The sequence below is a fragment of the Hippocampus zosterae genome, chromosome 8 (assembly GCF_025434085.1).
Source record: "Hippocampus zosterae strain Florida chromosome 8, ASM2543408v3, whole genome shotgun sequence".
Taxonomy (NCBI): Eukaryota; Metazoa; Chordata; class Actinopteri; order Syngnathiformes; family Syngnathidae; genus Hippocampus; species Hippocampus zosterae.
Genome location: NC_067458.1, coordinates 2,950,994 through 2,966,341, shown reverse-complemented (window position 1 = coordinate 2,966,341; position 15,348 = coordinate 2,950,994). Strand labels below are relative to the sequence as shown.

Below are 15,348 nucleotides of genomic sequence, written 5' to 3'. Positions count from 1 at the left end.
AAGCACTGAAAATATAATATGACGCCCCAGTTCAAGTGTGTCACAGCACTTTTGCACACTAAGAAAATATCTGTCCAGCCGCAATTCATTAAATCAGTCGTCACACTTGCTTCCCAGGGCCAAGTTCAAAATAAAAGCCAAATAAGGCATTGATATCCAAGTGCAGTATCACCGTATTTTCCGCACTATAGGGCGCACCAAAAAGTCTTCCATTTTCTTAAAAGCTTAGGCTAGGCTAGCTTTCTGTTGTCGCAGAACAAAGCGTATTTGATTTGTGACGTCGGTTGCGTCGGCGCTGATTGGTTGAAACCAAAAGACGTACGCGTGCATACATGTTCGCACGGACGCACACACAGCAGAGAGCAGCGGACGTTCGACTGCTGAGGCGTGCTTCGTTCGAGTGGCGTCGCTACAAATATTCCGTGTTCAGGTCGGAATAATTGCTGGTGATTATACTGCCGAGTGTGCAAGAAGGGCATCTCCGTGAGCGTTAAACTTGTCATAGCCTCCTGGTCAAGTGAAATGCAATGAGGCACACAGAAGAAAATTGATCGACAAGAACTTGCAAAAGAGATTGAGGAGAAAACTAAGTCACTGTCTGCTATTCCGTAATTGTCATATCAGTTTCATATTTGTCATTATAAAACATGCCTGATCATTGAATGTGATATGAGGGAAAATAATAGGGTTGGACAATTTGGGATTTAGACTTCTGACATGCATTTCAGCTGTTCAGGTGTACTGGATACTGCTAAGATGGGCAATCAGTACTACTGTTCGTGAAACCAGTTCAGGGGACCCATATAAGATAAGATAAGATATAAGATATCCTTTATTTGTCCCACAATGGGGAAATTTACAGCCTCCAGCAGCAAGAATGTATGTAGAAAGAAGAAGAGAAAAAAAAACAACAACAAACATCTTTCAATTAAATACAATATGAACACAAATGGATAAATCGCAGTACTATTTACAATTTTCCTTCACATCATTTAATTATTATTATTATTATGATTGTTATTTTTTATTCATCAGCCTGACAGCAGTCGGTAGGAACTAATAAGGTTCCTGTCAGGCTAATATGACCATTAGCTCTGTTCTTCGTGTTGTTTATTTGAAAATAAATTGAGGTTTTATATTTTCTCCATTTAAATTTTTCTTTGTGTTTTATTTGAGAATGAATTCAAGTTTTTTTTTTTTTCTCATTTTAAATTTGACATACAGTATGTAAAATGAAGATGCGCCCTTCCTTTGGCAGCAATGATTCAAACACCAGCTCAGTGATATGTGGCTTTCTGTTGAGCCTGTGTATTGCTGAGCGGGCATTAAATCCACTGTGAATGCCCCGCTGAATGGAGAAAAAGTCCTTACAAAATGCGTAAATTGGTCCTCAAAAGTCATTAAAAGGTCCATAAATAAAAAACAAGTGGAAGAGTAGGAACCCTAGTGCAGGCATTGTAGATTGTGCCTTGTAATGCGATGCGCCCAATGTATGAAAAAAAAAAACGATAAAAGAGCCTTTCATTGAAGGTGCGCCTCATAATTCAGTACGCCTTTCTGTGCGGAAAATATGGTACTTGTTTTGCTTTTATTTTTAAGTTCACCTTTACGGCGCATTATACACTCCTCTCTCAATAACCATTGTGGCTGCTGGCTTGATGCTTGGCTCTCCACTCAGGCTCCACGAACGGCATCATTCGCATTTCTGATTGCTTTGCAAGAGGGCTGTACTAAGCTAGCTGATCACAGGCTCCCCTACTGCAAGTCAGAGTTAATGTCTTTTTTTATTTAAATAAAGTAAATTGTATTTTATATACAAGCTGCCGTTGTGTTGATCGAGTTATTATGATTATGTTGTGGGAACAATTAAATAAAAACTGTGGCGGGGGGGACCCTCAACTTTTATTAAAAAGATATATTAACAGTAAGACTTGCCCAGATGTGCCGTAAATCTTTCAGGAAACCAAGCCAACATTTTTATGTGCAGCCCTGACTGCAAAGCGGTCATTCTGTCATGCCAAGATGACATGGGTGGCAGCAATAGTGTATTTTTTAATTTTTAATTTAGAGTAATTTTTTTACATGAAGCAAATCGTGGACTCTTTCCTATTTTATATGAAAATCACAGCTAGCCCCCAGATCCCACAAATATAATTTTTTTAATTTATATTCATCATTTTTTGATCATCATCATCTTTGAGACAGTAATTCATGCCTTTGTCACATCCCGGCTCGATTACTGCAATGCCCTTTACTTTGGAGTCAACCAGTCCTCCATTAAGTGCCTTCTTCTGGTCCAGAATGCCGCTGCTCGCCTCTTGACTGGTACTCGTAAGAGGGAGCACATAACTCCTACTCTGGCATCCCTTCACTGGCTCCCCATTCATTTTAGAGTTATTTTCAAGATCCTCCTCTTTGTTTTCAAATCTCTGAATAATCTCATGCCACCTTACCTCTCTCAGCTCATCTGCCCCTACACACCTGCCCGGCGCTTCAGGTCTGTGGACCACACATTATTAGAAGTACCAAGGACTAAACTGAGGCTCAGAGGAGATCAAGCCTTTTCTGTTGCTGGTCCCTCTCTCTGGAATGACCTCCCACTGAACATTCGGCAAGCCTCCTCGCTGCCCATCTTCAAAACCCTCCTCAAAACTCACTTGCATTCTTTGGCATTCGACTCAGCATGACTTAGTTTTGTTCTTGGTTTTACTGTTTGGTGCTTTCTACCGCCTTTATTACCGATTTGTCTTACTGTTTATTGTGCATGTTAAATTGCTCCATGTACAGCACTTTGTATGCAGCGATGGCTGTTTGAAAGTGCTCTATAAATACTGTTGACTTGACTTGATCATTGCAAAATTGTGTTTTACTGACACCTTTGCACAATGTTGTCTGCCTCAATTGTTATATTTAGATTAATTGCTGTTACTCATTTCTGGCAAGCGAGCCAGAACTAAAACCGATTATGTTAATTAATCTTTCTTCTGGAGTTGCTGAATAAAAAGATGCCTCGCGTCTAAAGAGCAAGTGACTTGGAGCCACTCCAAGTGACAAGACAGGCATGCAGACCACTTTGAGAGCGCTAACAACATAATGCACTGCCAACTGCTAACCGAGAGCCTACATTCCTCTCTTGAAGCAGGAAAGAGGTGGTGGTGCTTCACAATCCAAATGGCTCCTTCACTCTTGCTATCTACCTCTTTAAACATTGTGTTTATTGGCCGTCGTGCAGTGCAATACATTTGTACATGGTAATTCATATATGGATGTGTCTGCTGCATCACAAGCGGAATTCCTCAAGTATAAGATAAGATAACCTTTATTAGTCGAATAAAATACCTCTAAGAAGTATGGGGCTTTACAAATGAGGGGCATCTGGTAATAAGTGATAAAAATACTTTGCATCAACTCTTTATTAAGTTGCTAATTTTGTTTTGCTGTCCCATACTCAATTCTGCGAGACAGTTCTTATCAGAATTTTAAAAAACATGGAAATTGCCCTGGAATTCAATTTCTAACATTTGCCAGCTTTGTTATAACTAGGAATTACAAATATTTGTAAAAAATATAAGCATTCACTAATGTTACATCTCTCCGCGTTGCAATATTGCATTACAATTAAATCATCATTCATAGAAATTTAAACTAGCGAATATCCCAACAAAATTGTCCACTTTTGTCAAGCAGTCTAACTACTTGTTCCAGTGTTTTTTGTAAAACTCATGATGAATACTAGAATATTATGGGTTCAACATTTTTGTCCTGAATGTTTTTTGTGCTTGGAGAAATACGTACACATTCTGCCTTTGTATCTCACATCTCTCCTATGCCCTTCCCTTCAGAATGTGTGAATGCATTTGCTTTAGTCGTTCACCCGCCGACTGAACAGGAGAACATGCTGTTCAGCTTCCAGTTGGCTGGAGAGGAAACGGTGAAAAGTGACTGGCTTCGAACGCTTTGTCGACATGTAGCCAACACCATCTGCCGGACTGATGCGGTAACGGACAACACTCAGAAGCACACACGCGCGCACACACATGCAAGCGCACACAAACACACACAAAATAGCCAAATGTTATGGATCATCAGTATTTTGTGACATAACTCACTGAACGCTAACTAATTACAACCATAACAATAATTATTTTGCATATTTTTACAAATCCATTGCCAAACATGAATGGTGTTCCCTGGGCCAGGATAGTGCTATGTTAGGCCACCAAGACAGTTTAGATGCAAGCCGGTACGAATTTCATAAAATAATTAATGGATTCTCAGTGTATTATAGACTTGGGACCAGTCCGTGAGCTACCAGCCGATTGACGTAATGGGCACCTCTGGTGCAGTCCATATTTGGTCCAGATTTTCCAGTACACTATTCCTGCTATATGGTTATGTCTCTCCATGTATGCCTTGCCTGCCAGCATCTTCCCTTGCTTTGTGATATGCTGCTCTGTGGCTTCCTTGCACAGCCTACACTTGGGGTCCTGTCTGATGTGGTAGACCCCAGCCTCTATTGATCTAGTGTTTAAGGCCTGGTCTTTTGTGCTGCCATGATAAGCACCTATCTTTCAGTGCAGCATTTTCACCATCGGTGTCAGCCACTTAAATTTGTCAGTGGTACATGAGGCGCTTGTCTTTCCATCACAGTCCAGCTGGCTCCTTTTCCTTTCTTGGCCTCTGTTGTCCGAGACATTCACTTAGCAGGTTATCCCTGGAGGCTGTTGTTTCTTCATGGATAGTGCCCATGATGCTAACTTATCCACGGCCTCCCTCTTTCCACTTGGTGTACAGCTTCAGAATGCTTGACAAAACCTCCCTGCATTGAAAGAAGCTTTCAAGATAATAGCAGCTTGTGCCTCATCCAGTGGCCAGGATATTATGTCAGTGGGTTATCTGATTTAAGGCAGGGCGTCATAGGTGTTAATGGCCAGGATTTTATTCTTGCTGTTCATTCCAATACAATACAACTAGTTTAGAGCTGTCAAACGATTTAATTAAAAATGCAACTGTCATAATTAACTCAAATGGACTAAAAAATTAATCGTGATTACTCACACATTTTTTATCGTTTCTGAATTTCCTTTTACATTTGTTGTCCTATTTTTCCCCATTTTAATGCTCTCATCAACATGGAATCATGAATCTGTTTTCTATGTGCCAAATGCAAATATTTACTGAAATAACAATTTCGATTTTCAATTTTACATGAACATTTTTCACTTGCAGCAGTTATTCACACATAATCTCTCACAAAATATTACTGTCCATCAACAACAGTGAAAACAATATTTTGTCACACAACAGCTGCTTTAACAGCTTTTTTTATAAAATCAAAACGGAGCAATATAACATTATAAAGCGCACATCTAAGGTAAACTAGTACTCAGCCTATAGTGCATTTAAACCATGGTTGCATACTTTGTTTTTCTCAAGTTTACTTTGAACACAGCAGTCTGTTTCTATATGTTTGTTGAAGAATAACGAGACACCGGACACCAGTGTTCATTATGTGCCGCTGTATTCAAAACTGCCCGCCGTACAAAAAAGCGCACGCACTTCCCCCGTGCTGCCGGGGCAAACCATTCTGAAATGGGGGTGGGGGGTTCACTCCCCCTAACACAGTCAGGCTATGTTGATTGTGTTGGTCCTTCTTGTGCGGAAGTCTCTAACAGTTTTTATGAAGACCTCATTTCGAATGACTACACTTGGTTCGATGACAACACTGGAGACGTTTTATTTTCGCTAGGTCGCTACCACTGTCAGACAAACAGAGAAGCTCCACCCGCTCTATTTATATGGACGCAGAACACTGTAACCTTCCACACAAAATAGTTCCAAACAAGTAACAATCGAGTCAGTGGCATACATCGTATACCTGTATGATACAGAGAGAGAGAAGAACAGATAACTTTGGTCTTGTCAGTGGAACAATCTGGCAACTTTTTAAAAGTAAACTTTCCATTCATAAACTCTTTAAGTATCCGTTTTCGGTGTCTCGTGCTGCCGTGGCTGGCAAAACAGACATGGGCGTGGACTTCTGCAGCGCGCTTGTTGTTTTGTTTCTGGTGTATTTATAGAGCAACGTAACATCCGCTTGTGACGTGTGCCGCGTTAATCTCGCGAGAAAAATTTTAATCCCGTTAAAATTAATTTAAATTCATGCCAATAAAAACGCACTAAACTGACAGCTCTAAACTATTTATATAGCAGATTTCAGAACAGCTGCAGCTGTAACAAAGAACTTTACATACTACTGTATATAACATAACTTTACATACTATATAACAGGGGTGCTCAAACTTTTTTGATCAAAGATATACTTTTCGATCAGCTAACCTCCCGGGATCTACCCTTACCGGCACGCGCGTGCGCACGCACGCACACGCACGCCCTAATGAGAAACGGCCTGAAACTGAGGCATGCGACGCACTTTTGCAGCCTGTTAACTATCGTAGCTCGCACGTACCGTTTTAAAGTGCTTCCCTGGGCCCTCCTAGATTCCTATTCTTTGCTCGTACCCTCAGTGAATTATACACGAAGCAAACTCTGAATGAGAATAATGACTATAAAAGATAGAGCACAACAGTTCTGATCACAAGCTGCAATTGCAGACTGCTGAGAGCTAACAACTTCCGGTGACGTAATCACGTGCCACTGTAAATTCAAGATTTAACTGCTTTATTTTATTTTTAAATATTTTTTGGGTGAACATGAGAATGATAAGATAATTAGGGTGCAGTGTACATTAACGCAAAAAAATATATTATTAACATGTACAAAGACACACAAATGGTTGTTTGTTTTTTTTCTCCTCGACACTCCTCGGATCTACTTGGGACCTGTCTTCGATCTACCGGTAGATCAGGATCTACCTAATGAGCACCCTTGCTATATAATATAACAGACCAAAAGCACTGCACTAAATTAAGAGCCAATAAGTCTTGAAAAACCCTGCGATCAGATATCAGCATGATTTCGGCAAGATTTGATGTCATTCAGAAACTCCCTGTTGTCTTTGGGAGGAGAGTGTAAATGACAGGGCAGAGTACAGGAACAGCTCTGCCTACTTCAAAGAAAGTAAAAAAAGTTATTCTCACCCATTTTCTCTTCTTTTGACAAACCACTTCTTGTTCAATGTTTTTTTCTGTTCAATAAAAAAATGACATAAAATACAATACAGGATTGCAATGTTTCCATCGCAGTGCATTGATTTAAATGGCGGGAGTCACCAACTTAAATTTTCCCCCCATGATCCGCTTGAGTAACAACACACCTACTGCTCTATATCCATCCATTCATCTTCCGATCTGCTGTATCCTCACAAAAGTCACGGTGGGGGTGCCAGAGATTATCCCAGCCGTCTTCGGATAGTAAGTGGGGGACACAGAGAGATTTTTTTTATGTAGATGCGTCATCCTCACTAGGGTCGAAGGGGGTGCTGGAGCCTATCCCAGCTGTCTTCGGGCAGTAGGCGGGGGATACCCCGAATTGGTTGCCAGCCAATCGCAGGGCACACAGAGACAAACAACCATACGTGCTCACAGTCTCCTTGGGGCAATTTTGAGTGATCCATCAGCCTGCCATGCATGTTTTTGGAATCTATCAAAATCCAAGAATTTGTCCAACACATTTGCAGTAGGAAAGACAATCAATTCTTCCCCCACCTCTCTTCAACTTGTTCATCCAGTTTTACTGTAACTGTCACCCAGTCGGCTTTGTGTAATCTAACAATTGTATTTAAAAGCGCCATCCAGCTTCCAGAAGTTTAAATTTGATAAGGTAGAGATAGATAGCAATGGCTCTGTGGCAATGTCATCATGCACCATGGCATTTCTTTAAGGCACATGTAGTTTTGCTCAGAATTTGTAATTCTCAGCTTTCATACATTTGTTTTGTTGCCCTAACTTACTCCTCGTAAATGAATTATGACAGTTGCAGGAGTGAAAGTTTTTATCCCATCCACAGGGTGACCTTATTCACTGTGCAGACCCAGACTCACTACAGGTCAGTACCAGAGATATGGACAGCACCCTAAGCAAAGCCTCAAGAGCCATCAAGAAGACATCCAAAAAGGTAAAAGTAACATTATTTTTAATGGATTATTTATTTATTTACTTACTTACTTACTTAAGTTGCTTTAGAGAAGTGATGCATTGCATTTGTATGAAAGTGTAGTTAGGGCAATATGGTCTTAAACTTGCCAATTTTGTCCCTCAAAAATCTGATCTGAATGATAAAGCAAATGACGATGAAATGATTGAAATCTTTAGATTGTCTCTTTAAACACAATCAAGGGTATCATACATTCTCATAAAACATTTGAAATGTTGGACAATTTCACATAAATTACAATAATTAATCAACTATTCCCTTTAGGATCAATATGTAATGTTTTTTTTAAAGTAACATACATGAAAAGTGCTGCTTCCAAACAAGAACAAGTTTTGTCCCTGAAAATGTAAACAGAATTCCGCTTACAGCACGACAGGTACATGCCAGGTAGGTTGTGTTCTTTCATTAAACATATTTTGGAAAGAAATGAAACCTGTCTTCAACATAAATCATTCCTTGTTGCATCTTAGAATGTCACCCCTACATTTATAACCCTGTGTCTTGACAGAAATAACCCCCAATGTAGTGTATAATACTTTACACTATAAATACTTTATGGTAGGGCTGAATGATTCTGGAAACTTATGCCAATTTTTTTCCCGAAAAATTGTGATTTGAATTGATTTGTTGTGTGCGTGTGTGTATATGTATATTATTTATATATATATATATATATATATATATATATATATATATATATATATATATATTAGAGCTGTCATTTTAGCGCGTTTTTATTGGCATTAATTTAAATGAATTTTAACGGGATTAAAATTTTTCTCGCGAGATTAACGCGGCACACGCAGAAGTCCACGCCCATGTCTGTTTTGCCAGCCACGGCAGCGCAAGACACCGAAAAGGGATACTTAAAGAGTTTATGAATGGAAAGTTTACTTTTAAAAAGTTGCCAGATTGCTCCACTGACAAGACCAAAGTTATCTGTTCTTCTCTCTCTCTCTCTGTATCATACAGGTATCCGATGTATGCCACTGACGCGATTGTTACTTGTTTGGAACTATTTTGTGTGGAAGGTTACAGTGGTCTGAGTCCATATAAATAGAGCGGGTGGAGCTTCTCTGTGTTCGTCTGACAGCGACAGTGCGCTACGGTGGTAGCGACCTAGCGAAAGTAAAACGTCTCCAGTGTTGTCATCGAACCAAGTGTAGTCATTCGAAATGAGGTCTACACAAAACCGTAGAGAGACTTCCGCGCAAGAAGGACCAACACAATCAACATAGCCTGACTGTGTTAGGGGGAGTGAACACCCCCCCCCCCCCCCCCTTCCAGAATGGTTTGCCCCTGCAGCACGGGGGAAGTGCGTATGCTTGTTTGTACCGCCGGCAGTTTCGAATACAGCGGCACATAATGAACACTGGTGTCTGGTGTCTCGTTATTCTTCAACAAACATACAGAAACAGACTGCTGTGTTGAAAGCAAACTTGAGAAAAACGAAGTATGCAACCATGGTTTAAATCCACTATAGGCTGAGTACTAGTGCAACTTAGATGTGCACTTTATAATGTTATATTGCTCTGTTTTGATTTCATAAAAAAAGCTGTGAGAGCAGCTGTTGTGTGACAAAATATTTTTTTCACCGTTATTGATGGACAGTAATATTGTGTGAGAGATTATGTGTGAATAACTGCACCAAGTGAAAAATTGTTCACGTAAAGTTGAAAATCGAAATTGTTATTTCAGTAAATATTTGCATTTGGGCACATAGAAAACTGATTCATGATTCCATGTCGATGAGAGCATTAAAATGGGGACAAAATAGGACAAAAAATGTAAAAGGGAATTCATAAACAATAAAAATGTGTGAGTAATCACGATTAATTTTTTTGTTCATTTGAGTTAATATTGACAGTTACGTTTTTAATTAGATTAAATATTTTAATCGTTTGACAGCTCTAATATATATATATATATATATATATATATATATATATATATATATATACATATATATATATATATATATATATATATATACTGTTTATATTACAGCTGTCAAAGGATTAAAATATTTAATCAACTTAAAAACATAACTGTCAATATTAACTCAAAATTAATGTGCTGATTACTCACATTTTTTATCATTTCTGAATTTCCTTTTATTTTCATGTCCTATTTTTCCCCGTTTTAATGCTCTTATCAACATGGAATCATGGATCAGTTTTCTATGTGCAAAATGCAAATATTTACTGAAACAACAATTTCAATTTTCACTTGGAGCAGTTATTCACACATAATCCCTCACACAATATTAATGTCTATCAACAACAGTGAAAAATGTATTTTGCCACACAGCTCCTTTACCAGCTCTTTTTAGGGAATCAAAACAGAGCAATATAACATTATAAAGTGCACATCTAACACTGAACATTGAACACAGCGGTCAGGCTAAGTTGATTCAGTTGGTCCTTCTTGCGCAGAAGTCTCTCTATGGTTTGTGTAGACATCATTTCGGATGACTACACTTGGTTCGAGGCACTGAAGATGTTTTATTTTCAGCGTGGTCATTACTAAAGCACTGCTGAACTCTCGACGTGCCTCAGCGCAACGTAACTGTCAGACGAACACAGAGAAGCTCCACCCTCTTTATTTATATGGACACGAACACGGTAACCTTGCACACAAAATAGTTCCAAACAAGTAACAATCGTGTCACCTCATCAACCAAGTCTCTTATTTCTGTCCCGAAACAGTGTCTTCTCCCGCTTGGTGTACCTTAGCCTTCTCCGCTACGTACTTATTTCTGTTCATAGCTTATAATGGAGGCTGTCACTGGCAATACGTAATGGAGTTGTTAGATGCAATGCGAATGATTTCAGGTTGAGTCTGGCTGTGGACAATATTGACAGGCTATGGCTTCAGCAAATTAGTTTTTCGTCGTGTTATCCATTTTCCTCCCTTTGAAATGATCCATAGCTGTCTGTCTTAGACGAGGGGGCGGAGTACTCACATCAGCTGTGTGCTTGGCCATTAAGTGGTATTTCAGACTTGACGTGCTATGATGATAGCTCAGTCTAGTACAGAACTGCAAAACATCCAGGTAACTTTGGTCTTGTCAGTGGAACTATCTGGCAACTTTTTTAAAGTAAACTTTCCATTCATAAACTCTAAGTATCCATTTTCTGTGTCTCGCGCTGCCGTGGCTGGCAAAACAAACATGTGCGTGGACCTGTGCAGCGCGCATCTTGTTTTGTTTCTGGTTTATTTATAGAGCAACGTAACGTCCGCGGTGACGTGTGCCGCGCTAATCTTGCGAGAAAAAATTTAATCCCGTTAAAATTCATTAAAATTAACGCCAATAAGAACGTGCTAAACTGACAGCTCTAATATATATATATATATATATATATATATATATATATATATATATATATAAATATATAAAGGCGGCCCGGTAGTCCAGTGGTTAGCACGTCGGCTTCACAGTGCAGAGGTACCGGGTTCGATTCCAGCTCCGGCCTCCCTGTGTGGAGTTTGCATGTTCTCCCCGGGCCTGCGTGGGTTTTCTCCGGGTGCTCCGGTTTCCTCCCACATTCCAAAAACATGCGTGGCAGGCTGATTGAACACTCTAAATTGTCCCTAGGTGTGAGTGTGAGTGCGAATGGTTGTTCGTTTCTGTGTGCCCTGCGATTGGCTGGCAACCGATTCAGGGTGTCCCCCGCCTACTGCCCGGAGACGGCTGGGATGGGCTCCAGCACCCCCCGCGACCCTAGTGAGGATCAAGCGGTACGGAAGATGAAGATGAAGATGAAGGATATATATATATATTTTTTTATATATGTGTGTGTGTGTGTGTGTGTATATATATATATATATATATTAGAGCTGTCAAACGATTAAAATATTTAATCTAATTAAAAATGCAACTGTCATAATTAACTCAAATGAACTAAAAAATTAATCGTGATTGCTCACACATTTTTTATCGTTTCTGAATTTCCTATTACATTTGTTGTCCTATTTTTCCCCATTTTAATGCTGTCATCAACTTCGAATCATGAATCAGTTTTCTATGTGCCCAAATGCAAATACTTACTGAAATAACAATTTCAATTTTCAATTTTACATGAACATTTTTCACTTGGAGCAGTTGTTCACACATAATCTCTCACAAAATATCACTGTCCATCAACAACAGTGAAAAAAAATATTTTGTCACACAACAACTGCTTTAACAGCTTTTTTAATGAAATCAAAACAGAGCAATATAACATTATAAAGTGCACATCTAAGGTAAACTACTACTCAGCCTATAGTGGATTTAAACCATGGTTGCATACTTAGTTTTTCTCAAGTTTGCTTTGAACACAGCAGTCTGTTTCTGTATGTTTGTTGGAGAATAACGAGAACCCGGACACCAGTGTTTATGTGGCGCTGTATTCAAAACTGCTGGCCGTACAAACAAGCGCAAGCACTTCCCCCGTGCTGCTGGGGCAAACCATTCTGAAAGAGGCGGGTTTCACTCCCCCTAACAAAGTCAGGCTATGTTGATTGTGTTGGTCCTTATTGTGCGGAAGTCTCTCTACAGTTTTTATGAAGACCTCATTTCGAATGACTACACTCGGTTCGATGAGAACACTGGAGACATTTAATTTTCGCTAGGTCGCTACAACAGCTGCGCACTGTCACTGTCAGACGAACACAGAGAAGCTCCACCCGCTCTATTTATATGGACACGGAACGCTGTAACCTTCCACACAAAATAGTTCCGAACAAGTAACAATCGCGTCACTGGCATACATTGATACACAGAGAGAGAAGAACAGGTAACTGGTCTTGTCAGTGGAGCAATCTGGCAACTTTTTAAAAGTAAACTTTCCATTCATAAACTCTTTAAGTATCCGTTTTCGGTGTCTCGCTGCCATGGCTGGCAAAACAGACATGGACGTGGACTTCTGCGGTGCGCTTGTTGCTTTGTTTCTGGTGTATTTATAGAGCACGTAACATCCGCTTGTGACGTGTGCCGCGTTAATCTCGCGAGAAAAAATTTGATCCCGTTAAAATTCATTTAAATTAATTCCAATAAAAACGCGCTAAACTGACAGCTCTAATATATATATATACAGTATATTAAAATGTATGGCACGACAAATGTACCCCAAAAACTTTTTGATAATGGTTATTTTGTGTGTTCTAGGTGACAAGGGCATTTTCTTTCACAAAGACTCCAAAGCGTGTGATCCAGAGGGCATTTATGTCCACCAGTACCCCAGATGATAAAAAACAATGTTTCAACTCTGAAAACCACAGCAGCTCGACACTGTCTGTAAGTTTTTTTTTTTTTTTTTTTGGGTGAACTGGTGATAGATTGCTTATAAAATCCATTGAGTTATGATGTAACTGAAGATGTGTATGATACAGTAGAATCTTCAAATTTAAATTTGCCAATAGTTATGCATGTTGGAAAACAACAGGAATGGGGATGATCCGTGGTACATGTTTACGGTTAAATCCTGAGATGGTCCTAGGTTTACTGCCCTCCATCCATACTTTTTCTACCATTCATCTGGGGTTGGGTTTTGAAGGGCATTAGCTTTAGCAGGGAAGCCCAGACTTCCCTCTCCCCAGCCATCTCTTCGTGGGAGATCCCAAGGTGTTCCAAGGCCAACCGGGAGACATAGTCTCTTCAGCGTGTCCTGGTGCCTCCCATGTGAGGTGTTCCATGCCTGGAACAACAGCTACTACCAATGTGGAGCTCATCACCCGATCTCTGAGAGAGCGCGAACACCATGCGGAAGAAACTCAGTTTGGCGACTTGTATCCGTGATCTCGTTCTTTGGGTTACGACTCACAGCTCGTGACCATTGTTGAGGGTAGGAATGTAGATCAACCAGAAAATTGAGAACTTTACCTTTCGGCTCAGCTCCTTGAACACGACACAGATACACAGTCTGTATCACAGCAGATGCTGCTCCATCCTGCTCTCATTTGTAAACATGACCCTCTTGAACTCCTCCACTTGGGTCAGGATCACATCCTAGACACAGAGAGGGCAATCCATCCTTTTCCGACTGAGGACCATGGTGTGAGATATCGAGGCGGATTTTCATCCCACTTCACACTCGGCTGCGAACCTCTCCAGTGAGAGTTGCTGATAGCAGCTTGAAGAATCCAACAGTACCACATCATTTGCCAACCAGAAATGCAATGCTGAGGCCACCAAATCATACCCCCCTCAACGTCTCGGCTGGTGGAATCCCATCCCACGTAAAACGAATCCGACTTCTGCCGACAATGCGAACCAAACTCTGCTATCGGTGGTACAGGGACCGAACAGCTCATATTCGGTGGTTTTGGTTCTCTATACTCCCGAAGCAAAGCCCACAGAACTCCCAGAGGGACACAGTCGAATGATTTCTCCACGCATACAAAACACACGTAGACTCGTTTGGCGAGCTCCCACGTACATTTGAGAACCTCGTTGCTGTTATTTCAAGTCTCATGTATTTGCTCAACAAAGCCTAAACACTGGCCAAAAGACAGGATGTGAAGATGAATGGCTCAACTTACGCATCTTGGAATCAAGTGCACTTTGCAAATAAAACATCCAACTTCAAGTCCAGATTTTATCTTTCTGCAACAACTGACAAATTTTATAACTACAGAAACTCTGAAAATCTCTTTCCAGCCTTTATAGTTATTGTGATTTTTCTCCTTTCCTTATCACAGGTTCTTGTACTTTATCTGACAGAGCTTTGATCCTGAATTGTTTCAATGTGCCCTTTGCAACTTCTGGCTCCCTCTTTATCTGCACCAATGGTCACCACACCTTCTCACAACAAAACCCTGGCTCCGGATTACCAATTTTTTTCCACATCTTCTGCTTACAATACGCCTCTGCCTATCTGGACGAGACAACTTGGAACCCATGTTCCTAAATTTGGCTGCAGAATCGCCTTTTTTTGCACCAACTCTGACTTAGATTTCCAATCTTTCAATAGGTATACTGATGTCTAAGACACAAAGGTGAACTTATTTTCGCTCACTTAGAATACCTTTGAGACCGTCTCTACAGACACAACCAAAACACATGAACAGGGTCCGGACGGTCACGAAAAATCACAAAAATGTATATTGCATCTTGTTTCCAGATCCGTGAAAACTTTTTTGGGGAAAAAAATCACATTTACTATTAAGTTTTCCTAAATAGAATGATTAAACTTCAGATTGAAATTCAAATTTACACGCAAGTACAACATCAGGTAATTTATAATTTTG

General features: G+C 40.1%; 1 protein-coding gene across 3 annotated transcripts in view; it reads left to right on the top strand.

Moving 5' to 3' along the window:
* Positions 1–15,348, top strand: part of ect2 (epithelial cell transforming 2) — a 103,760-nt gene that overhangs the window by 83,002 nt on the left and 5,410 nt on the right. For all 3 annotated transcript variants that reach the window (XM_052073361.1, XM_052073359.1, XM_052073360.1), the window contains 3 exons: positions 3,843–3,997; positions 7,969–8,076; positions 13,268–13,396. In XM_052073361.1, coding sequence (XP_051929321.1) covers positions 3,843–3,997; positions 7,969–8,076; positions 13,268–13,396 — 392 coding nt within the window. The remainder of the gene's footprint in view (positions 1–3,842; positions 3,998–7,968; positions 8,077–13,267; positions 13,397–15,348) is intronic.